Source organism: Capsicum annuum, chromosome 1 (genome assembly GCF_002878395.1).
Source record: "Capsicum annuum cultivar UCD-10X-F1 chromosome 1, UCD10Xv1.1, whole genome shotgun sequence".
NCBI classification, from domain to species: domain Eukaryota; kingdom Viridiplantae; phylum Streptophyta; class Magnoliopsida; order Solanales; family Solanaceae; genus Capsicum; species Capsicum annuum.
In genome coordinates, this window is record NC_061111.1 from 124698362 (window position 1) to 124725452 (window position 27091).

The window sequence follows — 27091 nt, forward strand, 5'->3', positions numbered from 1 at the left end:
TTCCCAAAAAGGTTTTGGGCTGAGGCAGCCAATACAGCAGTATTTCTCCAAAATCAACTTCCCACTAAAACATTGGAGAGTAAAACTCCATTTGAGGCTTGGAATGGATTCATACCATCTCTAACCTTCATTAAAGTATTTGGTTGTGTTTGTTTCTTTCATGTGCCGCAGGTTAAAAGAGACAAACTTGATAAAAGGGCCGTCCCGAGAATCTTTGTAGGTTATAGCTCATCCTCCAAAGCCTACAAAATTTATGATCCACAAACAGAGAAGATGATTATCAGTCGAGATGTGCACTTCAATGAGGAAGAGAAATGGGATTGGAAAAACAATCAACTTTCAGTCAAAGCTTCGGAGGAGCAGACATCCGATCAATGGCAAAATGAGTTAGTAGATGATCCTCCTGTTAGAGCTACAAAATTACTTTCTGACATCTACCAACAAAGTAATGTGGCAGTTTGTGAGCCTACAGGGCACAAGGAAGCGCTTCAAGATGAAAAATAGAGAAACACGATGGAGCAGAAGATGCTAATGATCAAGAAAAACAACACTTGGGAGTTAGTTGACAGACCGAAAGATAGGTCATTGGTGTAAAATGGGTATTTAGAACCAAGCTTAATTCTGACGTTTCTATAAACAAATACAAGGCTTGGCTTGTCGTCAACGGATATGCCCAAATATTCGGTGTTGATTACTCGGATACCTTTGCTCCAGTAGCCCAACTAGATATCATTAGAATGTTGCTAGCAATAGCAGCACAAAAGGGTTGGAAAGTGTTCCAACTAGATGTCAAATCTGCTTTTCTAAATGGTGTATTGCAGGAAGAAATCTATGTAGGGCAGCCCGAGGGTTTCAAAGAGCAAGGAAAAGAAGAAAAAGTTTGTCTGCTTAGAAAGGCTCTTTATGGCTTAAAAACAAGCCCCAAGAGCTTGGTATAGCAGGATTGCAGGATTGATGATCACTTGTTGAGTTTGGGGTTTGTTCGAAGTTTGTCTGAAGTTACTCTTTATGTCAAACACAAGGGAACTGATCTGCTTATTGTTTCCCTTTATGTTGATGATCTCTTGATGACAGGAAACAATGTGCGGCTGGTTGAAGAGTTTAAGAAGAAAATGATGCAAGTCTTTGAGATGCCAGACCTAGGACTAATGGCATACTTTCTAGGGATAGAAATCAAGCAAGGTTGCAATGAAATCTTTATCTGCCAAAAGAAGTATGCTAGGGAGATACTGAAGAAATTCCATATGGAAAATTGCAAGGCATGTGCACACCGATGAATCCAAAGGAAAAGTTGAGCAAAGAGGATGGAACTGATAGAGTTGATAAAGGAAACTTCAGAAGCTTGATTGGATGCTTGATGTATCTCACTGCTACACGACCCGATATTCTATTTGTTGTAAGTCTTTTGTCTAGGTTTATGCATTGTGCTACTAAAATGCATTTGTAAGCAGCAAAAAGAATTATAAGATACATCAAAGGTACTGTCGAGTATGGGTCAAATTCAAAAAGTGTGAGAATTTCAAGTTGTATGGATTCTCAGATAGTGATTTGGCCGGATACACTGATAATATGAAAAGTACATCAGGATAGGCATTTTATCTTGGTGTTCCAAAAAGCAGGAAACTGTGGCATAGTCCACGGCAGAGGATGAATTCATTGCAGCAACAGCAGCAACAAATCAAACCTTATGGATGAGAAAAATATTTTCTGATTTGCATATGGAACAAAAGGTTAATACTGAGATTCATGTTGATAATCAAGCTGCAATAGCTATTTCACATAATTCAGTGTTTCACAAGAAGACTAAGCACTTCAACATTAAACTTATTTTCTTGAGGGATGTGCAAAAAAAAGGAGAAGTGATTCTTGTTTATTGCAAATCTGAAGATCAGCTTGCAGATGCATTTACGAAATTCCTTCTTGTCAGCAAGTTTAAGCTCCTAAGGCAGCAACTTGGAATTTGCAGCTCCTAATGCGAGGAGTATTATTAGTTGCTTTAGGATTGCAGTATTTATTTATTTTATTTCCTGTATTTCTTTTTTAAGTTATTAGGAGGTAGTTAGTATGGTTAGCACCATGACTTTAAAGTAGGACCATTATCTATTTCAGTTTTTTAAAAAGAACACTTTATGTAACTTCTCTTTGATAGAAAGTAAAACTCTCTGCACAAGTTTAAACTCTCTGCACAAGTTTCTCTCTCTCAGTGATTCTTCATTCTCCTGCTTCTTTTCTGTAGCAATCTAGATATCGTTTGCATAGTGTTATGTGCGATTTGTCTATTTAAAACTAACAATGATGACTGGTGAGAGATTTGCTGAAGATATTTGCACGTTGATCACTCGATTTCACAAATTTTATAACAATATCTCCTAAAAGTATTTTTTCTCTAAGAAAGTGACAATCAATTTCGATGTGCTTAGTCCTTTTATGATGAACTTGGGTAGTCAATGATAAGACTCTTTGCCCATCTCATGACAAAGTGATGTTTGATTTCCTGATCTCATCATTAAAGGTTCGGACATAACCGTAGGACTAAAACAAAAATAAGCGATGAAAGTCTGTAGAAATTGTACTGAATCACCAAAAAGATAGAGAACGATCTAACAGATCTCACTAGAAAACTGACGAAGGTCATCGGATTAGGGTGCCAATGATCTAAATCCAAAACAAAATTAATGAAAAGGGTCAGAACGACGGCAAAACAAAAATTATATGGGTAGGGTTAAAATGATGGCACGACCCTACTGAAAAAGAAAAATTATATGGGTAGAGTTGGAATGACGGCACGACCTTACTGAAAAAGAGAAATTATATGGGTAGGGTCGGAATGACAGCACGACCCTACTGGAAAATAGAAATTATATGGGTAGGGTCGGAATAACGGCCCTACTAAAAAAGAAAAATAATATAGGTAGGGTCGAAACGGCAGCACGACCCTCTTGAAAAAGAGAAATTATATGGATAGGGTCAAAATCTGACACGACCTTACTGAAAAAAGAAATTATATGGGTAGGGTCGAAATAATGACACGACCCCTGTATAAATCAAACTTAAGGAGTCACCGAAAAGATGCACGGTACTACGCAAATTAGATCTGAGTCAACGGAAACACGCACGGTGTTATGCAACTCAGATATAAAAAAGTAGTTCGAAAAGATGCATGGTGCTACGCAAATCAGATATTAGAAAGTAGTCATGTGAAAGATGCATGGTGATAGATATAAGAAAGTAGTCACCGGAAAGAAGCACGGTGGCCAAATATTTTGGTAACATGATCATTGGCCAAACGGGCAGCATGGGTTATAGCCACCCGCCGGCAGCGGAAGCTCTTTGAATCTCTACCAAGATCGTAGAGGCTCTGTTACCATGTAAAGAATGGATCTTGGGCCTAACTCAACCTCAAAAGCTAGCTCACGATGGGAGGATTGCCCAAGTCCATATAAGAGGTCAATTACCTATTCCTTTTTCGATGTTGGATACTTAACAGCACTGATGAGAAATATTTGTTGATATGGGAGAGAAACAGTCAAGGGCGGTTCTCCGGCAGATCAGTCTACAAGGAGCTTAATATGTATACAGAACAGGAGATCGGCTGGCCATGGAAGAAGATTTGGAAACCTAAGGTGCCTTACAAAGTAAACTGTTTTTTATGGTTACCAACTAAAGACGCAGTTTTGACTCACGAAAATCTTAAAAAAGAGGCTATCAATTGGCATCTAGGGCGTTCATTATGTGGAGAGCAAGCTGAGACAGTAAACCATCTCTTTTTGCATTGCCCGTGGACAAATTAGCTTTGGAGAATGTTCATTTGCCTGAAAGGGATCAAGTAGGTGAAGCCAAGGAGCATTAAGGGAGTTCTAAGTAGTTGAAACACAGAAGGTAATGCGAAAAAGGATGAGGAGAGATAGAAGATTGTCCCGGCATGTATATGGTAGACAATTTGGAGAGAAAGAAACAACAGATGTTTGGAAAATGTGCAGAAAAGCTTGCAGAAGATCAAAATGAACTGTCTAGGCATTTTTTTGTGTAAACTTGATGTATTAGCACAGATAGCAGATATTTTTGATGTGCTAGATTATTTATAGGCACCCGTTTTGGTTGTAGTATACCTAGGGGTGGGCATTCGGTATTTTCAAATTTCGGGTTCGGTAATCGGCATTTGAAAGTAGATACAACATATCATACTTATAAACATCGGTTCGGCACACACACACACACACACATACATACATACACACACATATATATATGTATATATATATATAAATAAATTCAATATTCGGTAAATACTGAATACCAAACGGTATTAATATCTTTTACCAAATCCAATCCCGAATACCAAAATAATAAAGTTTTACTCCCAAATACCATACCAAATACCGAATTACCAAATGCCGAATTACCGAAGACCAATTACAAAATTTTTTGGTTCGATTTGGTAATTCGGTTTTCGGTATTTTATGCCCATCCCTAAGTATACCTGTGGATATATAAAGTAAAGTTACCAGTTTCAAAAAAAAAAAAAAAGAACAAATCAAAATTCTAAGGATGATCTTTGTCATTTTTGAAGGACTACGTATCAATTGGGGGAAGAGTTTCATCTACCCTATCAAAGTGACTGATATTGAAGTCCTTGCTAACATTTTAGGAGGTGGAGTTGGTGAGCTTCCAACTACTTATCTAAGCATGCCATTCAGAGCCAAAAGTAAATCAAAAGGGATCTACGAATGGGGTATTGGAGAAGTGTGAGAAGAGACTCAGCAACTGGAAATGCCAATACTTATCATTGGGCGGCAGATTGACCCTTGTGAATAATGTACTGCCTATATGATGTCTGTCTTTCCCATGCAGCTAATGTGTCTAAAGACATTGATGCTCTGAGGAGGAACTTCTTATGGCAAGGCAGTGAAGATAAGAAGAAATTCCACTTAGTGAAGTGGGAGGAATTAATAAGGAGTAAGAAACAGCGGACTAGGTATAGGAATTTGAAGAAACAAAATCAGAGCCTAATGCTGAAATGGCTATGAAAGTTTGCAAATGAAGATGGCAGGCTTTGGAAGGATGTGATTACTGCCAAGTATGAGACAGCATGGAAGATAAGTGGATGACAAAACAAGTAACCATTCCATATAGTTGCATTGTATGGAGGGCAATTAGAAACCTGTGGCCAATGCTGCAAGCAAGAACCAGAGTGAAGGTGGGTAATGGCATGAAGACATCCTTCTGGGAAGACAAATGGAACGGAAAAGTGGTCATGAAACAAGCTCACCCTGCTCTATTCACGCTTTACCAATTGCAACAGGCTACTGTAGCTACTATGTGGACTGGTCACGGGTGGAATCTCGGCTTAAGAAGACAACTATATGACTGCGAGATTGGAAATGTGACAGAATTGCTCAACTCTTTAACGGCTCACACAAATCTTGACGAGGAAAATAAACAAATATGGCAAGGTGATGGCAAAGGAATCTTCTCGGTCAAGTTTGCATACAAGGCACTTAGTATGACGGGGGACAGGGGGCAGGTGATGACTGGGCTTGGAAGATGATATGGAAACCTAAAGAGCCTTATAAAGTGAACTGCTTCACTTGGCTTTTGGCAAAAGTGGTTGTCCTAACACATGAGAACCTGAACAAGAGAGGCTACCAGTTGGCTTCTAGGTGCTATCTATGTGGAGAACATGCTGAGACAGACAACCACCACTTCTTACACTGCAAATGGACTGATCAACTATGGAGAATGTTTATTAGCCTGAACGGGATCAAGTGGGTAAAACCAAGAAGTATCAAAGGAGTACTCAGTAGCTGGTATAGAGATGGCAATGGCATAAAGGAGGAGAGATGGAAGATTGTCCCAGCGTGCATTTGGTGGTCAGCATGGAAAGAAAGAAACAACAGGAGCTTTGAGAATGTGCAGAACAGTTTACAGGATGTCAAAATGAAGAGCTTGGCTATGTTCTATTTTTGGTGTAAACATAGTTTATTAGCTCAAATAGAAGACATCTTTGGTGTTCTAGATTGTTTATTGGCAACAGTTACAGATTTGAGCTTTGCTAGATTGTAATACTTTTGAGGGGGAACTATACTTTTTAACTGTAGTATACCTGTGGATATATAGAGTAACGGTACCAGTTAAAAAAAAAAAAGGAAGTTGGGAGCGGAAGAAGTAGGCCGAAAAAAAACTAGAGGGAGATGATTAGATAGGATATGGCACAACTTCAGCTTACTGAGGATATCAAGTTACAACGGTAGAAGGTAGCCCAGTATTTTCGCACCTTATGTGGGGGAGGAAGGGGGCTCGCCTCCTCCTTTCAGCTTCTTAGCATAAGTCTTATTATTTAGTAGTTGTGTATTCTACTTCTTCTTTTTTTTGACAAGGTAACTAACAGTTTATAAATCATCAACACAAAGTGTTGGGAGCCAAAATGGAATGTTTACATCAGTGGATCCAAACCCAAAACAATATGCTAGAAACAAAAACCACCTAGACCCTATATTATCTCACAAGAACCCTAGGATGTCTACAATAGATATTGGATCATCTATACACTCTGATTTGCACCAATAACAGAACATAAGAATACAATTCATCTTAATCCTTTGTAAGGAGCTACTAGTATCTTCAAAACATCTAGAATTCCTTTCCTTCAAAATTGTCCACCAAATTGCTACAAGGACAATTCTCCATCTATCTTTCTTTGTGCTGCTATTCCCCTCTGAATTCCAGCTCGTTAGTGCATCAGATGTTCTACCTGGCATTGACTACCTTATACCTCTAAAGCTTGTGAACAAGTGCCATAACTGGCTGGTCATCTTGCAATGTAAAAGCAGATGGTCGGCTGTCTCTGGATTTTCCCCACAAAATAACATCTTGAGCACAAATGAAGTCCCCTTCACCTTAAATTCTCCTGAGTTAAAACTGAGTCATTCACCACCAACCAAATAAAAATGGCTACTTCATATGGAATTTTTACTCTCCATATAAACTTCCATAGCAATAGATTCAGCTGTGATGACAATTGATTCAGATCCTTGTAAGCAGGGCTTAATGTAAAACTGCCTTTACTATGAATACTCTACCTGAGTGTATCTTCCCCTGCCTGTACTCCATTGTATTGATCTAATATGCCATAGAAATTTGCAAATGTGTGTATTTCCCAGTCTTGCATCAGTCTCCTAAAAGTCAAATTCCATCCCTGTGTGGACCAAACTTCATTCAAGGTGGCACTTTGCTGTTGGTTCAAGATAAAAATGCCCAGGTATTAGTAAGCTGATCTTTTGTGCAAATTCGGGCCACAAATTCCGAATTGATTTCCACAAACTAGTTCCATAGAGGCTGGTTACCCCTTTGGTCTACCAAAATCCCTCCTTTCCATATTTAGGCATCACCACAGTAGCCCATAAAATTTGCTCCTCCTTCGGTAATCTCCAGAGCCATATTTCATCAGGAGACTTTTGTTTTGATTCTTCAGATTTCTGATTCCTCGACCACCTAGTTTATTGGAAAGGTTTAAGTTTCCCATTGAACCTGATGGATTCTTTTCCTCTCACCGTTTCCATGCCATAAAAAGTTCCTCCCAAGATTATCCAATCTTTCCTTCACATAACTGGGAAGAGGGAAACAAGACGTCAAATGAGTAGGTAGCACATCTAATACCAAATTAATCATAACCAGCCTTCCTCCGAGAGATATGTACAGAGATTTCCACCTAGCCAGTCTTTTTTTCACATCTTTCCAAAACTCAATTTCGGATGACTTTAGATTTGCTTTTGGCTCCCAGGGATACACAGATGGAAAGCACCCTATCTCCCCACCCAAAATATCTGCCAATTGTTGTATCCCTGACACCTCATTTACCGGAAAAATCTGATTTTCCTCCAATTGACGTGGAGGCCAGAAATTGCTTCAAATAGGAGTAATATAACTCTCAAAACCTTCATATGCTCCTCTACTGCCTCACAAAAAATTAAAGTATCATCTGCATACTGCAAATGTGTAATCTCCACTCTTTCTGGTTGCTCCTTGGCCATTGAAACCTTTTAACCAGCCATTACTCTGTGCTTCACCATCTTATTCAGCCCCTCCATAGCCAGAATGAAGAGGAAAGGAGTCAGAGGGTCACCTTGTCTCAATCCTCTTTGAGAAGGAAAGAAGCCTTCAGGTGATCCATTAATCAGAATTCAATACTTAACTATGCTTATACAAAATTCTATCCATCTAATCTATTTGCCTCCAAACCCCATTTTCTGCAAAATTCCAAGTAAAATGTTCCAATTTAAATGATCATATGCTTTCTCAATATCTAATTTGCACATGATGCCCGGAGCACTTTCCTTTAATCTGGAATCGAGACACACATTAGCAATGAAAACAGCATCTGTAATTTGTCTCCCCCTCAAGAAAGCCATTTGTTGTGTATCTACCAGCTTGTACATCACCTTCTTCAATCTTTCAGTTAGGCTCTTAGATATCAATTTGTATGCACTCACTATAAAGCTGATGGGTCTAAAGTCCTTCAAATCCTTAGCTCCATCCTTCTTAGGAATCAAAGCCACATAAGTGGCATTAAAGCTCTTTTCAAAAAATCACGGGAATGGAAATAATTGACTGTAGCCATGATATCGAACTTGATAATTTCCCAAAATTTGACAAAAAAAACCCATAGTATAACCATCAACACCCGGAGCTTTATCCACTGCATACAATTTTAATCCATCCAGCACCTCCCTCTCTTCAAAAGGTTTCTGCATCTCCTGATTTTCCTTTGGAATAATAGCATGTTCAAAGTTCATGTTATAGGCTAGTGGTCTCCATTCCTCAGTTTCAGAATAAAGATTCTGATAAAAGGAAATAATTTCCTTTTTGATATCAGTCACCTCCTCAATTTCTTCCCCATCAACTACCAAGTTTGTCAATATGATTATTCCTGCTATGAGCATTTGCAATTCTCTGAAAAACTTACTATTCTTATCCCTTTGTTTGATCCACAAAGTTCTAGATCTTTGTCTCCAAGCTACCTCCTCTTCCCTCTTTGCAAATTCTTCAAATTCCATACAAAGATTAGCTTACTTGATTGCCTCTTCTTCATTTAGACTTCTATGTTGTTGAATAAAGTCCAAATCTGCAATCTGGCTAAGTATCAAATTTTTACTATTCTCCAAATTCCCGTAAGTGCTTGCACTCCAGTCTTTGAGCTTACTTTTCAGAGCTTTAGCTTAGTAGCTAAAATATAATCTGGTCTTCCTTCAACTTCAAAAGAGACCCACCAATGTATTCTCTTATTCTTCAATTCTTCAATGTATATTACTATTTGTTGCTTTCTTGATTTGTCTCTTGCTCTGTTGCTGCCATATTTCTCCTGCAAACCTGCTTCAAAAGCCTATCTTTCGAGCCGGAAGTCTATTAGAAACAGCCTCTCTACCCCACAAGGGTAAGGGAAAGGTGTGCACCCACCCCACACCCCACTTGTGGGATTACAATGGGTATGTGGTGGTGGTGTTATAATCAAGACGGCATGAGTTTCATCATAAGAGTAAGAACCCAATCTCAAGAAGATTTAATCCAAAGCTAAACCAAAACACAGAGACTCCACGGGGAAATCTAAACTGCCCACATTTTTTTGATAAAGTCTAAAATGCCTTACATTCAAGCTACAACAGTCCTTAAAGAGAAGGAGAACTCTCTCAAGATTAAAGAGATCATTTCAACTGGAAACAGAAAGTAATAGATGATAAACTTACATTCAAGGCATCCAACAATATCCAAAATCAACTCATCACCAAATATTTTTTCAAGGATCTGGGAACTATTGAGCAAAACTGCAAGAAACCATGAGATCGTAAAACTACTGAAATATAAGTAATAAAGTAATAAACATGTACTGATAAAAAGCACGAAATACTAACTAATTCCTCTAACTATTTTGAAAATGATGTGAAGACTTTCAACATTCTCCAGGTCTTCACAGATCCTGAATAAATCCATCAGCTTTCCGAAAAAATCTTGCTGCATGAACAATAAATATCAACTCAGGTAATTCAGTTGAAGAAACTGAAATCAAGAAGGAATAAATGGCAGAAACAAGTAGCTTTTACTATGGAGAAATACAATGCAAATGACTACTCTTTCATTCTGTTTCTTTTTTTATTTTTTTTGGAAAAGAAGGGGGTTTGCCTTGCATATAGTGAAATAACTTCTTGGGTGCAGGTAAACAAACTTGAATTTGGAACTTGTGTTTTCCAGGAAGATTTTTCCACAATACAAAGAGCTAACTTGTCCTAAGCATCAGTGTTGTCCAATGCATGCTTAAGCCCGAAGCGAACCTCAAAATATGTTGAGCGGCGAACGCTTCGCGTTGCTTAATGTGCACTTCAGTGTCAGCATCAAGGCTCTAAGAAAAAAATTAAGAGGGAACACTAGACAACTGATATTTCACTTTATCATTAAAAAACAACAACAACCCAGTATATTCCCACACAGTGAAGTCTGGGGAGGGTGAAATGTACGCAGTCCATACCGCTACCTCCAAAGAAGTAGAGAGGTTGTTTCCGATAGACCCCCGGCTCAAGAGAGAGAATAGTATAGCAAGGTCGTAATGCTTGCTTTATCATTAAAAAAATATATATATATATATATTCATGCATATATAATTATTAGTCTTGGACCAACATATATATTTGTATATTTTCTCCATTTTCACATTTTTATTAAAGCCCACATTTTATTTGCGTTTAAAGCCGTAATGGACCTTAGAGATTTTTGCGTTTTTTGCGTTTGGTAACACTACTAAGCATTTGAATCTAGAAAATCTGAAAAAGGTTTGGATTTTAGAATGTTGAAATGGTAAAGTCACAAATATCTTTAAAAATAGACCAAGTAAAATACAGATTAATTCCTCGAATAGATCTTTTATACCCGAGAAATCTCCAAGAGACAGTGACGCATGGTTCGAAACTCGATCAGATAATGGGCCCACCCTCTATCCTTATCCACTTAAATATCATGGTCTGGATAATGGGCCCACCCTCTACCCTTATCCACTTAAATATCATGTTTTTGGCTACAATAGGGTCCGAAACAGTGGCATGCATAACCCACAATACACACGTTACTCTCTTACCACTAAACCAAAGCCCTGGGCTTTCTTGAATGAAAATTTGGTGGAGCGGAGACAGCTGATGATTGCATTAGCCCTTTCCCGAGCTGCGTCTAAAGGTGGGATTAGATAGAGACAGGATAGACGAGTATTGAATAGCTACCCAGAATTTGACCGCCACAGAACGTAACCATTTTAGATGGATTTTAAGAATCAATTAGCAGAATATTTCAATATCCCAACTTCTCAAATGAGACAATTTTCTTATCACCCACCATCAGAAGTAAACTGCTTTGCACAAAGTCAAAAGTGATATGAAAATAATTGATTCTAACAAAAGAAAGACACACGTCAGGGGTATTCTGATAAACGTGAAACTGCTGTTAAGCCAAAGTCAACACTCTAAGAGCATTTTGGAAGCCAGTCTTGGCTCTAATTTATAGTTAAGATGAATTGTAATGAATGGAAATTGCAGGTAATGGGAACCTTCCCCCCTTAATGAAGATTCATTGATCCAGCTACAAATTAGCTCACACACAACTGACAACTGAACATTGACAAAGCTTACATCATGCAATATTAGTTCTGTCACATGCAACTGTTCAGCAACGCCACTCTCTACAACTGTCTGCAAAGAAACAATTGAACAGCACACTCAGAGATCCACGATATGATTTGAAATATATTTACTCAAAAGGTGCCTTTCACAACAAAAGCAAACAGGGTTTTACCATTTAGAATTTTGTTATACTGAAATTGGTCAAAAAACTTTCAATTTATTGTCATAGGCTTTTTTTCTTTGGAAGTAATGGGCAAGGCGCGCAGCCCAACTACAGAAGCGCAGAGTAGTGTAGACAATTACTATGGTGAAGACAAGGCTGAAAAGTAACTCAGAAAATATTAGAGGAAATCAGAACTTATAACATATAAGATGCACAAAGCGGGAAAATGGCTAAACCTTTAGTATCAAGGGAAGCGTAGATAGTTCTACTGGAGGCAGTTCCCTCAAATCACTGTTGGCACTATGATATGTCTCATCTGGATAAACCAAAAAGAAAAGAACAGTAAACATATATGTAGTGAACCATTTCAACAAAATTATTTAGAAGATACTAACTTGAAAGCATTAGAAATCTCAAGCAGCAGTAATCCAGGAATGGAACCTTTTTAAAAAGTATTGAATAAGGTTTCCAGGAATGAAAAGATGAGCTAGTTAGCAATACTTTCTATTCTTTGATGTTCCTTAATCCTTACTTCCTTGGGAAGATCCAGACTCTACTGTGCAATTTTCTGGTTTCTTTATATAAGGATGTCTAGGTGAAAAGTGCACAAAGGTAACAATTTGTCCGTATGTTCGACAACAACAATTATGCCGCAGTCCCGAACAAGCTGGGGCCAACTAAATGAATCTTCACTAATCATGTTTCTCCATTTGAAATCATCTCTCGAAACTGTCTGTCCATGTGCTCGAACCAGTTAAAATTTCTGAGTATACTCACTTTCCCAGAGACACTAAGACTCCAATAGTCTAACAACACTATCCACTAATTCCAGTTCACATGACAAAGCATTTTCTAATTTGGGCCCTGATGCCCAACTATGCCAGAATATTAACTTGAATTGCCCAATCTTTAGCATAAGGTATTAGCTAAACTTGCTGTGGTACCTAAAACCATGATATATTCAAGACAAGAACAACAGCAACTGAAACTCTTTTTCGGTCAATCCTTGGTAGTCTTTATTTTTTTATCAAGCAGCCAACCCTTGTTAATATGTCATTTGAAATCTAAATTTAGAGTTTGATTTTGACTTGTGAATTGAAGTCCTGGTGACTAGATGCTACAACTCCAGAAAACAATCTTGTTCCAATTCTGAGCCACGAAAATATTTTGAAAGTCTGGCGTAGCTGGTTCATTTGTTCAACTGAAAAGTACGAATAAACAGCTATGCAGGACAAACACAAAAATGGCCATCCCCAGGTAAGTATAATCTATTACTATGGCCACAATAACTAAGCATCGAAATGCAAAGATACTCTGTCATCTGTTAAGCAAATGGATATGAAATCTTGTTAATATAAGTAGAATGTGGAGACTTACAATTAAGGCTACTGAATTGCATGTTTCTCTGCACACTACAGATGCTGTCCCTACAGTGAGGAAAAGGAAAAGGCAGAAGATGTTATTTAGATTATCATTGTACCACCTCCTGAAAATCTGGAAAATAAACCTCAAGAAAATATATCACAACCAAGAAAAAGAGAGTGAGACGCTAGAAAATTATTTCCAAGACTTGCCATATATAAGAGCAACCAGTGGTCTCCTGAAAACTAAGAGCTAGTTCAGTTGAATACTCTGGATCCCTCCAAGAAATAATTGTATCTGAGGATAAGAAAAAGCTTCCATTAAGAAGCTGCATAACAACAACAAAATCATGAAAACGAAGAATGAAAAATAACAACACTTGAGAATACCTTCTTGCTTACGGTAGATATCCTCTGCACTGATACGGTGCAGGAGCAATGTTTCATGCTCATCTTCATCAGTTACAAGCAAACCTGGTTCTTCCAACCTCTGCATCATAGAATCCAAGTTCCACATATGGGGGTATTCATATATAAGATTTTTAGCCAAGAGAAAACAAAAGGTACCAAGTTCTGGAAATAGTCTTTTTATTATTGTAAGTTCTGGTAATAGTCACCTCTAGATAATCTACAGTTACATGCCCTGTTCCCTGGTCATCCCACTTCCCATCATCATTCAGACGATAGACCTTTACACGCTGCAATAAAAATGACACAAAGTGTAAATTACCAAATAAGCTCATCGCTGATCATACAAAGGAAGAAAGAAATTATTTACATAAAACTTGGTACAGACAGCTAAAGAAAATTCTTTTATAATTCAATTAATCGACAACACCTCAAATCCAAACTAGTTGCAGGCTCGGACTATTCCATTCCAACATTAAATATCTGAGTAAAGTAGATGCTTTGACATCTCTCATAGACAATCAGAATACATTTTTTCCAGAAGAAAAGCAGACAAATCAGAAAACAGAACAATTTATTTGCAAAATTTTTAGCTAGATGATCTGTTGATTAAAATTGAAAACCTCACAGTGCCAATACAATGTTTGATCCAGCTAATCCATCTAAACCCGAACCTTATTTTTTCCGGCATCTGAATGAGAAAGTTCCAATTCAGATAGCCATATGCTTTCTGAATATCCAGCTTGCATACTATCTCTGGTTTGTTGATTTGTTGCTTCTCTCTCTAGCCTCTACATATTCATTGGCAATTAGCACATTAATGAACGCCATTCGTTACCTATCCACTAAACCATGGATCACTTTCTTGAGTCTTTCTACTAGTAACTTAGCTATAATCTTCTAAACTCCCCTGTAAGGCTGATATGTCTACAATCCTTTAGTTCATCAGCTCCCCTTTAGAATCAAAGCCACGGAAGTTGCATTTAGACTCTTTTCAAGGAATCGTCTTTCATGAGAATTTTGAACTGCTGCTACTAGACCACTGATGATGTCCCAGCATTATTTGAAAAACACCATGGAAAAACCGGCAGGGCCTGGAGCCTTGTCCCGAGCATAGGCTTTGATTCTTTCCAGGATCTCCTGAGGTTAAAAAGAGACCTCCAATATGGAGTTTTCCACCTCACTGAACTTGGGGCAATTCACCATATCAAGTTGTGATCTCCGCTCTTTCATTTCTGCATACAGGTTCTCATAGGACACTATTTCTTTCTTAATCTCCTCTGGATTCTCCATCACCACCTCTCCCACTTTCAACCTGCCAATTATAATAGCTCTCTTGTGTGCATTGGCTGTTTTGTGGAAGAAATTGGTACTTTTATCCCCATCTTTTAACCAGATAGTCCTAGACCCTGGCCTCTAGGCTATGTTGCTCGGACTCTTCAAAAATGTCAACAGACGCGTGACAGATTCTCCAAAAGTAATGTATTTTGGAGAAGCTTATACCGGTGCAACATCAAAAGTGAAAAGTCCGCACAACTTCGCCTCTAGGACATCTCTTTTTTCCTGACATCCTATTCACATTCATTGTAAAGTGCAATCTGGAGGCTATTTCCTCCTCCCGTAGGATTTCGTGTTCCTGAATATCTTCCAAATCAGCTAGTTGAGCCGATACGCTCTGCTTCTAAATGTCAAGTTTCCTTGAACTGTCTTCCTCACTCCTCCAGTTTAGTCTTCAGAGCCTTCATTGGCTACTTTAACAAAATCAGGGTGCCATTGTTGTTGAAAGAATCCCAACAACTCTTCATCTTCACTTCAAATCCATCTTTTTGAAGCCATCGGTTCTCAAACTTAAAATAACACTTGGATGCCTCCCAGTCTCCCCACTGCAACATGATAGCAGAGTGATCTGAGGTTATCCTCTATACTAAAGATTGTTTTATGTTTCTAAAACTGTTGTCCAAGTCCTCCGAAATAAGGAATCTGCGAGCCTGCAGTTCAAGTCCTCTGAAATAAGGAATTTGTCTAGCCTATCAGCTATGTCATGTCTATCCGTTTTCTTCCAGGTGTATTTGGCCCCTTTAAGTAAAGAAAATCCATTAGTTCCATATCCTCTATCATAGTCTTGTTGCTTCGTAAGAAAATCCATTAGTGCCATATCCTCGATCATAGTCTTGTTGCTTCTAATACAATTACTTCTCTGATGGGTGTCTAGTTATGTTGACATCTCTACATAGAACCCGGGGACTTGATATGTGCCCTCGCAGCACCTAATTCGCTTCAAGGATTTTTCCCCTTCCGAACTCCATTTGGAGCATAAGCCCTCGTTAAATGCCAATCAAAGTTCTGGCTTTTCCAATTGTAGGAAACAGAGTACATCCCTACATCTCTACCTCTTCCCAAAACCTTTTATCCCACATTATGACAATGCCTCCCCTAGTCCCACTGAATTCCAACTGAACATAATTCACCCACATATTCCCCATACTTAACAATTTCTCTAATGTCCCCCCTCACCTTTGTCTCGTAAAGGTGCACTATATCTGCTTTCTAAGAGTTAAGAATATACCTAACTAATCCCTTCTTTCTAACATAGTTTAGTCCCCTCATATTCCAAGATACAACTTTCAAACTCATTGGTCTTTGATTGGCAAATACCCCCCTTACTTCTAATTTCGTAGCTCCACGACTTACTGGCTACTTCTAACCTTTTCAACTCATTTGACCCCTTCTTCACTGTTAGTTGAATATCTCTGTTCTGCTGCTTATTACCATTATCTTTCTGAATAGCTCCTTCTCCTACCCACCAAATTTTGAACTCAATTTGATGATGTATTCTTGAATCCACTTGGAGGTGTTATCCTCGTGCTCATTCCCCTCTGATGGCAGTTTCATTCTCAATGGAACAACTTCTTCTTCGATGCAGCTCACTACTCCTTGTTCTTTCAATTGCGATGCTAATGTCTTTCCTTCGCCATCTTTTTCTATGCTAATTTTTCTGGAACAAATTGAGTATCTAATCTCTCCACCTCTGCCTGTATAATCTCCAGCTCGTCATTAATTGGCTTCAGCTGAGAAATGTTAGCCAAAAAATCTATCTTCATTATAACTTCTCTTTGGGCTGTTTTAGTTGATTCCGAGGATTGGCATTTTGGGGGCCTGAAGAACTGACCCAAATTCTCTTTAATTTGACCCACTAGAACCCACATTTACCCTTTCCCTTTCATGTGCCCTCCACGTGCTAGTTTATTTGAATTTTCCCCAATCTCCGTTGCACCCACGTGGCTAGATCCCACAACAGTTGTACGCTTCACCATTATAGGTAACTATGTTTGCATGACCTGCTGAATCATAGACTGTAGTTTCTCTTTTCCTTCTCCTGATCGACGCCTCCCCTCGTAGCAGAATTGTATACACAAATACCTCACTGAACACCTCTTATCTCTAGTGAAATCCACCTTCCGTCACCTTTTACCTTAATTCGAGCCCAATGCAAATGGTTCTTCAGTGATGTCTATTCCCGTCTCGATAAAGCCACCGCATTGACCTCTGACAACTGATCGGCTTGAAGATCTTCTGCGACCACATGCTTAATGGAATCCCTAAATTCTGACCCACACCGAATCTGTGTGATTTTTGTTGGCCAACAGCCCATAGTTAGGATCCACCATTCAAGCATCAACTTCGTCTTCTTCCATATCCATGTTCCATTCAGAACATGTTCTGCAATTTCCTTTAGGGAAGCTCAAATAAAAAAGCCCATCGTTCATCACTAAGACATTAACTCTGCCAACTGTTTTTGACGAGTTGAAAGCCCAACTTCGAACTTCATTCAGAGCAGGAAGCTCCTACGTCGAGGTCTAAAATCTTGCAACTAGGCCTCTGCTCAACAGATCACTGTTTGAAATCGACGTGTCTCCTGTGATCTTGATGTTGTTCTTATTTGCCATTATTTGAACTTTTCAAGATGCTTCTGTTGTCCATCTGTTAGTGACACAAGCTTCTTAGAAGGACCAGCAAATTGGCTTGTAGGTGTAGATCAAAGTTGTGCTTCCTCTAAAACATAAATATAAAAAAAAAAAAAGGGCAGCCCGGTGCACTAAAGCTATCGTTATGCGCGGTGTCCGGGGAAGGGCCCCACCACAAGGGTGTATCGTACGCAGTCTTACCTTGCATTTCTGCTAGAGGCTGTTTCCAAGACTTGAACCCGTGACCTCGTGACCTCCTGGTCACATGGCAGCAACTTTACCAGTTACTCTAAAACATAAATAAATTTTGAAATTTTGTGGGCTATATTTCCCCACCCTCCTCTGTAATAACTCTCTGATACAATAAAGGTTGGACTTGTTCTAGCATTGAATAGCATCGAAACTAATGTATCTCCCATTTTCATTGAACTTGAGAGTACACAAATGTTCTGAGAAGTGGTCCTTGTCCTCCATCTTCTGATTTCCTTCTCCTACCATTTTGATGCTTCAACAAAGACCGATACCAACCACTTCAAGTCCATATGACTAATTCTTAACTCTCCTCATCAAAATAAATTCATGTTGCGCTCAATCCATTCATACCATGTTCCTGCTCCTAAATGGCATTTAGTGATCTCGTATGGCTTAGATCCAGCATTGAGTAACTGTTGTTTCCCCTGATGCATTAACTCTGGTCATCTTGCTGAAAAAGGACCCCCAAGAAAGGAAAAAGCTAAAGATGCGCTAAAAGTCTGATCTGAAAAAGATTGACCTCGTGATTAGTGTGTGAGAGCATTTTTAATCATTTTCTCCGGTTTCAGTTTTTTGTTATTCTAAATTCTAATTAAGACCTTTTGTCAACTTCTTTCTTCTACTCTTCCAATTATTATTGTGAGAAATAAAGGAACATATTATTGAATTGTTGTGTATCTACATTATTACATTGAAATCCTATTTATAGGCACTACATTAGACCCCTTTTCCAACTAGGACGCTGGCATTACAATCCTTTTCCACGTAGGATTCTATATATTATTTGTATTCCTACTCATACTCTAACACTCCCCTCAAACCAGTGCATACAAGTCATATGTACAGAGGACCAGTGAGAGACTTGGTGAAAATACATGCAAGCTGATCACTAGATTTCACAAATTTTATAACAATATCACTGGAAAGTATCTTCTATCTCACAAAGTGGCAATCAATCTCAATGTGCTTAGTCCTCGCATGAAATACCGGATTTGATGCGATAGGAAAAGGCGTTTGGTTATCACACACAACTTCCATTTCATTGATTTCTCCAAATTTAAACTTTCTCAACAACTGTTTAATCCAAACTAGCTCACAAACGGCTACCGCCATTGTTCGATATTCTACTTCTGCACTAGATCGAGCAACCACATTCTTAGGACACCAAATTACCTCCTACTAAAACACAATATTCGAATGTAGAATGTCTATCACAAGGTGATCCTGCCCAAACAGTGTCTCTATATCCAACGATATGCTCATGACCAAGATCCTCGAAGAGTAGTCCTTTACCTGGAACGAACTCTATCACACAATGCGAACAACTGCATCCCAATAACTATCACAATGAGAATCCATAAACTGACTTACAACACTCACGGGATAGGAAATGTCATGTATAGTAACAGTGAGATGATTCAACTTACCAACTAGATGCCTATATCTTCTCGGATCATTAATTGGGTCCCCCTATCCTATTAGAGTTTAGTATTCGGATCCATAGGAGTATCAATAGGTTTACATCCGATCATTCCTGTCTCCTCGAGAATGCCTACGGCATACTTACGTTGCGGAATAACAATACCTGATCTGGACTGAGCAACTTCAATACCTAAAAAGTACTTCATTCTCCCGAGGTCTTTAGTCTTTAGTCTGAAAATGTTAAAAGAGGTGTTGCTTCATACTAATGAGATACCATTTTGATCATTGCTGGTAATAACAATATCATCAACGTAAACCACCAAATAAATACATAGATTTGGAGCAAAATGTCGATAAAATACAAAGTGATCTGCTTCACTACGAATCACTGTTACCAAAGGCGCGCTTAAGCCCTAAAGCGAGGCTCAAAACGTGTTGAGCGCTTCGCCTCGCTTTATGTGCGTTCACTGCCGACATCAAGTTTCTAAGGTATAATTTTTTCTTGCCAATGAGTCTCTTCTGAAGAGGCGACATTAACCAGTTGATATTTCACTTCACTATAATTGTTTTTCAATTTCTTTGTTCATATATTTACTGTTCATGCTTGTAATTATTAGTGCTTGACTAAACCTAAATATTTTGTACTTTTTCTCCCTTTGCGTCTTTTTCCATTAAAGCCCACACTTTTATTTGCTATTCAAGCCCCAACAGACCTTAAAGTTTTTTTGCATTCGCTTTTGATAACGCTACTACAAATCATGCCAAACTTTTGAATTACTATGCTCGAGGAGATTGTTTTAGAACATAACGTGACCGATGCAATTGAACACACCAGACTAGACTCCCAGAGCAACAAACTAGGTAGTTGCTCCATCTAAACTTCCTCCTCAAGGTCACCATGGAGACTAGCGTTCTTAATATCCAACTAAAAAGAGACTATTGTCAAACAACAGCCATGGGTAGAAAAAGACAAACAAATATTATTTTAGCCAAGGGAGAGAAAGTATCACTATAGTGATGCCCAAATATCTAAGTGTACCCCTTGGCAACAAGGCAAGTCTTAAATCGATCAATTTAGTCGTCCGCTGCATAAATCCAATGACAAACAATGATTGATTTACCTGAAGGAAGAGAAACAAGCTCCTAAGTACCACTCGTATGTAAAGCAGACATCTCATCAACCATAGCCTATCGTTATCCTGTATGAGAAAGTGCTTCTTTTGTGGACTTAGGGATAGAGACAGAGGACAAAGATGATATAAAGGCATAACGGGTTATGATAGACGATGATAACTTTAAAGGATATAATGAGGGCTAGTATTACAAGTGGATCGTATACCTTTTCGAAATGCAATCAAAGGAGACAAGTCTGTAGTACATGTAGGGTCAAGTGCAAGACGGGAATCATCTGAGCCTGATGTTGTACGTGGACGATGATGATAAGTAACGAGAGGTGCCTAGGTGGCACCGTAGATGGAGTTGTAGAAGGTATTGTAGATTTCTTAAAAGTCGGTGCAGGTAAGACTGGTGACACTATGGATGGAAATGCAAACGTAATGGTAGGATCCTCAAAAGTCGATATAGCTAAGACCTCAAACATGTTGGGATGATCAGGATCAGAAGAAAATGTAAAGTAATGCTGAGACTCAAAGAATGTGAAATCTGACATAAGGTACCGACGAAGATTAGGTGAGTAGCAACGGTATCCCTTTTGTACTTGAGAATAACCAAGTATGACACATTTGAGAGCATAAGGTGTTAATTTATATGAACAAAACATGTACTCACAAAGACACGAGGGGAAGAGAGTGTAGAGGTGACTGAGGAAACAATATTGAATAACGAATTTGATTTTGAAAGGAAGATTAGGCATCTGATTAATTAAATAACAAGATAAGATAATTGCAGCGCCCCAAAAACACAACAAAACATGGAATTGAAAGAATAGTGCGAGCAATCTAAATGAGATGCCCATTCTTCCTCTATACTACTCCATTTTCTTGAGGGGTATACGAACAGAAAGTCTGACGAATAATTCCTTCATGAGTCATAAATTGTTGAAATTGGGAGGGCATATCTTCTAAGACGTTATCACAACGAAAGGTACGAATAGAGACACTGAATTGACTTTGTATTTCAACACAATAACTCTTGAATATAGGAAACAATTCAGAGCAATCTTTCATTAAGAAAATCCAAGTACATCTTGAATAATCATCAATGAAGCTAACAAAATAACGAATGTAGACCAAGGAAAATATACACTCTAAACGATTCTCAGTACTACGTTGAAAGGTAGTTCAAGTGTGTTTCCCAAATTGGCATGACTCGCAATCTAATGTGGATTGACTAGACAAACTAGGCACCATCTTTTGTAGTTTGAACAAACTAGAATCTCCTAAACGTTTGTGAATTACATTCGGAGAAGCTATAATTGGACATGTTATGGAGTTAGGAGAGGTAAGGTAGTAGAGGCCTTGTGATTCATATCCTACACCAATGGTTTGTCCCATACTAGGGTCATGGATGATAAAAGAGTCCTCAAGAAATAGTACGCCACAATTTAGGGCACGAGTCAAACGACTGGCCGATGCAAGATTAAAAAGACAACCAGGGATATCAAGAACAGAATTTAAAATGACAAAGGATAGGGGAGTAGCTTGTCCAACTCTTTTTGCTTTGGTTTGGTTACCATTGGCTAAACTAAAAGCAGAAGAGACTGTGAATAAACAATATTTGATAGAAGTGATTTATCACCAAAAATATGATTAGAAGCGCCAGAGTCCACAACCTATGATCCAAAGGTAGGAGATTGTGCAATTGAGGCTACTAGTAGAGATATCTTCTTACTTTCTCGAAAGGGAAAATACTCATTATATTCCTTTTTAGATAAATACACCTATTGATTACCTATGGTGTTAGACTAAGCAACATGAGCATTTTTAGATGGTCGAACATAAAATAATAACATGTCACGAGTATGTCCAAGCCTATTACAATAACTACATTTAGGTCGAGAATTGCATATGTTACGAGTGTGGCCAAGCCTTTTACAATAACTACACCTAGGTCGAGATCTTCCAAACGACTTCCCTCTAGTCGATTCTTCATGAAATGTGACGTTTGATTTTCTAATCTCCTTTGCTCATTGAGGGTTCGGACTTGATCATAAGACTAAACTAAGCAAAAAATTTGGAAATATGTTGCCGAATCTGAAAAAACAAATGTTGATATCATCAAAAAATTAGATCTAATTGCCAAAAGATGCTTAAAATAAGAATATAATTATATAGTCAACCTCAAAATAAAGAGGCGATTCTACTGGAAAAAAGAAATTGCCGAAAAAGTGGTCAGAAAACGTTGCATGTGTCGGCGCATGAATCTGACGCGCTCACATATTCTTCTGGTAGCACGTGAAGGTGTATGGTACAACTGTTTCTGGCGAGTCAGTCTGTAACAACCTAAAAATTTGATGAAATATGTGAAATTTGTGATTTTGTGTGATTTGACTGTTTTATCCCTCTCCGTAGTTGCATTATGATATTTCTGGGGTGCGAGAGTGATTGGCATGATTTTCGATGAATTTTGGAATCATTTATGCAATATTGTCGTTTTTTATGGCTTCGAGAGCCTTATTTTGGATGTATGTGGATATCTTTTGATTCGTGCGACGGATGGCTAAACGGACTACGCCAGCAGCTCCGGAATATCGATTTTAGGCTAGATAGACCTTTGGTTCGGGTCCCGATGCACCCGAGCTTATTTTGACCTATTGGTTGGAAAGTTGGAAAATTGGAAATATGGGTGTGGGACCCACATTTGAGCGAAAAGACCTCGGATGAAAAATCCGACTTCCCCAACAAATCTGGAATGTTGATTTTAGGGTGTTAGCATGTTTGGTATGATTTTACGGCTTTTAAATCTCATTTCGACCCTCGGTTTGGAAAATTGTGATTTCGGATTTCGGGGGTCAATTTTGTGAAAATGACATTTTTTGAAAAATCTGGTATCGTCATCGCGTCCGGAACTTCGAATTTAGTATGGTTGCATAGCTCGTTTGTGTATATAGGACTCTGAACGAATCCCGAGCACCCCGTCGAAGTTCGATCAACCAACAAAAAAATGCTATTGCAGATTTTCTGCAATAAATAGCAGTTTTTTTCACCCTTTTGACCCATTTTGCTCATTTTCATCTTGATTCTTGAGAGCTAAACCCTAAAATACTGCGGGAGCTTAAAAGTAAAGTTTGTGGGAGCTTGGGAAACTAGATTAACACCCATTTCTTGGTTTTATCACGGATTTAAGGTAAGAATTCACCCATTTCTTAGTAATTTCTTAACTAATTTCTCCAAATCCCAAAAATCTTAGGGCTTGATTCTAAACCCCATTTTCACTCATTTTCACTTGAATAATATTTTTATCTTATAATTACTAGTTTTCATCAATTTAACCTTCAAAACAACTCCGATTCTAGATTTTAACCCAGATTTCAAAGATTATACCCGGTAAAGCTCAAAAATGATTTTTCTTCGATTTGAACCTCATTTTTTTACTCAATTTAACTTGGATTTTCAGCTGTAGGTTCCTAAAAATATGAGAAACATATTTTTGAAGTAAAGTTTCGATTTTTCCCTTGTTTTTCGGAAACCCATTTTGACCCCGAACTAAAAGTAGTCAATATGGGTGTTGTTGGTTTTGTTTTGACGCATAGATTTCACATTTGATGTTTTTAGTAGAGTTCGGGATTGTTCATGAAAAGTAAGGTCGCGGGTTCAACTGTAGCAGACCGATTTCGACTTTAGAGGTAGGTTATGGCTTAATTCTTCAGACTGGGCAGGATAGTAAATGATGATACAGAATTCATGTTAAGGGTGGGAACTAATCATGAAAAATGACTATCTATGTGTTGTGCCCGTGTGAGGGCCTATATGTAATGTATTGTCGAAATTGAGATATTATGTGATATGTTTGACCGTGTGGGGTCCTATGTGATATTGATAGCCTTGAATACATGTGAATAATTGTATTGTGTTGTTTAATGTGGTACCATTGGTGTATTGTGATTATATCATACTTTATTGGCATATGAGACAGGTGGACATTCATGGATGAAACGAAAATAATAAGTGGATATTGGCTCATGTGGTTGTGGGAATGTATCATTGTGGTTGGTTGTGGAAGTATATCATGTGATTGGTTGTGGAAATACTATTGTGATTGGTTGTGAGCATTACATCTTCATATCATACTCATTCATGAAACATTGGTACCACCGTGGCAACATCTGAGAAACACTGGCAACACCTTTTTAAAAAAAATATTATAACACCTTATAAAACCCTTTCCGAGGGATATGCCGGAAAGGAGATATGAGATATGTGGATTGTATATGGGTTGACGAACCCCCCATGTTTCCTACGTTGGGAAGCTTTAGCTCCGTAGGTGTATACGGGGATTGTGCGACGATTTTGGAGGTTGTGCGACGACCTCGTGCATCATCATCATCATCATATACATTACACTTTATTGTATTTATGTCGTGTTGTAGTGCCTTATTGACTTGTCATCTATGTATTTGTCTTACCTTCCTTTACTTGTATTTGATGATCTTGTACCTACATGTTCTCTCTTGTTCTATTTATATGTGACATAATGTATACTTGTGTTCAATATCTTGATGTGTTGTTGTAATATGTGAGATATATTAAAATTGTTAGTGCAAGCGGTGCGGGCTACCGTTGTGGGACATTTTCTGATTGCAGGTGACGTGCCCTTAGTGTATATTTTGTATGCTTTATTTACTACTTTGCTTGGTCGGCCTATGATACCTACTGAGTACAAGTGGACTGTACTCATGCCTACTGCGCCCTTACAGTGCAAGTCTTAGTTCGAGTGTGCCTCAATTTGATTGACTCGGGAGATTGTTGAAGCTTTCAAGGTAGCGGATTGGATTTTCATGCGTCCGAAGTTCACCTCTATCTTTCTATAGTTGCTATGTCTTTATTAGTATTCGAAGATAGTTATTATTCCTTTGTGGCAATTTTTTTTTATGCATTTGACTCTTGAATTGTATTAGTAGTTCTTATACTATTGACACCTGGTTTTGGGCATGATTGGCGTTTTGGATAAGTTCTTTCCGCACTGTTATGATTACTTATATGGTTCGGGTTTATTCTAGAAGCCTTATCATGGGATATTTCTGTCTTTTATTCTTTTCATATCAGTTTGGGTGATAGGCTTACTTGTCAAGGTACGCCGCGACAAGTGCCATCATGACCCTCGTTTTTGGGTCGTGACAGGCTCGCTTGCCGGGAAGTTTCAAACCTAATGGTGGTGTTTGTTTTTGAAGAACACAAATGGAAAAGATTATTTATTTGGGCAGCTACTTAGGTCACCCAAAAATTGCACAATGACGATTGACGGTTGATTTTGCTAGAATAATGCGATATTTTTTCTCACAAATGCTCTGATACCATGTGAGAAATAAAGAAGAAAAATATTATTGAATTATTGTTTATCTAATTATTACATTGAGACCCTATTTATAGACACCAAATTAGACTCCTTTTCCAACTAGGATACTGACATTGCAATACTTTTTCAAGTAGAATTTTACATATTATTCATATTCCTACTCATTCTAACAATTATGTCATAGACAATTATGAAAACAAAAAATTACATAAAATGTAAACTTCCAGATGCCTAGTACTAAGGTAGAACCAATTCCAATACCAGTTACACCATTTTAGGCAAAAGGTGCTAATCTTCTTTCCATGCCTCTTCTTTTCAACTCCACCATTTCTTTGAGTTTGAAGAGATCAATTAGTGATTTTTCATATCAAGGCTCAATCCAATAAAGTGTACCATCTACCAATTAACCATATACCCCTTTCTTTTTGCATTGAGATTACAATGTTATTCCTTTTTTCCTTTTCATTAATGTTGGAACTGTTAAATTGTCCACATCAAATGTGTGCAATTTGTTCCTAATTAACAAGTTACAAGCCCTCTAAACAAGTCATCATATGTGAACCGCATCTAATAAGGAGTCAAAATAGATTTTCGATACAAGCACAAATGACACGGGATTTCACCTTCCGACAGAAACCTTCTATTAAGGGCACCAATATCCAATTCTCGAAGAAACCGTTCCACTGAAAATTAACTTATGACATTAGCTCATTGAAGTTGGCAATTCATCGTAGTTTACAACATTTAAACCTATGGACAAGCTATGCAAGCTCACAAGCTAAGCTCGTGCTTCAGAATCAACCCAAAGGAACAATTTTTACCAAACTAAATTAACCAGATAGAGCTTAATGAAAGGTGTAATGCAAAAACTTTAAATTTAAAAAAAAAATAAGTTTTAAGTACGAAGGTGAACTGAACTAACCTGCATCGAATTGCTGGTGCTAGAAGCCTTCTCTTGAGCACCCATTGATGCTTTTAGATATTGAAGAAACCCCAAGTTAAGTTATACTTTAATGATAGGTAGAATTAGGGTTTTGAGTTGAAGAAAAAAACGTATAGCGGAGAACCAAATTCAGTTATGAATTTGGATCAGTTAAAACCTAACCACCAGTTATATCATATCAGCGAATATTCGGAACTCCTTTTCCTGTCGATCTTTTGAACTTATAATAAACTTCTCTTCCTCTCGACTCTTGTGTTCCTACTCAACTTTTGGAAATGCAACATACTGACAAACTGATTACAAGTGCATTTCAATCATTTTATAGATGTCATTAATGCCCTTCGCCTCCAGTGAAAATCACGGAAACTGCCACTAACGGGGAATTCTTTCGCTTCAAGGAGGGAAAATTTACGCGCTTTCTTTCTGCTATCCGGATTCGAGGGACAAAT

General features: G+C 38.1%; 1 protein-coding gene across 2 annotated transcripts; it reads right to left on the reverse strand.

The window, feature by feature from the left end:
* Positions 1-1543: 1543 nt before the first annotated feature.
* Positions 1544-27091, reverse strand: LOC124885135 (serine/threonine-protein phosphatase 4 regulatory subunit 3-like). 2 transcript variants are annotated; one of them, XM_047407231.1, is made up of 9 exons: positions 26622-27089; positions 13796-13876; positions 13569-13668; positions 13392-13476; positions 13195-13244; positions 12054-12133; positions 11664-11723; positions 9906-10005; positions 1544-9818 (listed from the first exon to the last, which is right to left on the reverse strand). In XM_047407231.1, exons 1-9 carry the CDS (start codon positions 26664-26666, stop codon positions 9646-9648), a joined length of 774 nt encoding a protein of 257 aa, XP_047263187.1. In that variant the 5' UTR covers positions 26667-27089; the 3' UTR covers positions 1544-9645. The 2 variants fall into 2 exon arrangements, with proteins under 2 accessions (XP_047263187.1, XP_047263189.1); XM_047407233.1 differs by lacking the exon at positions 11664-11723 and having other exon boundaries at positions 26622-27091.

What these genes read in the sequence shown, in the direction of transcription:
- LOC124885135 (XM_047407231.1), bottom strand. Translation starts at nt 26,666, where the DNA reads ATGGGTGCTCAAGAGAAGGCTTCTAGCACCAGCAATTCGATGCAG. An exon ending in GCACCAGCAATTCGATGCAG is followed by an intron (nt 13,877 to 26,621) that starts GTTAGTTCAGTT and finishes TTTTTATTGCAG; the next exon opens with CGTGTAAAGGTCTATCGTCT. An exon ending in TATCTACCGTAAGCAAGAAG is followed by an intron (nt 13,477 to 13,568) that starts GTATTCTCAAGT and finishes TCTTATCCTCAG; the next exon opens with ATACAATTATTTCTTGGAGG.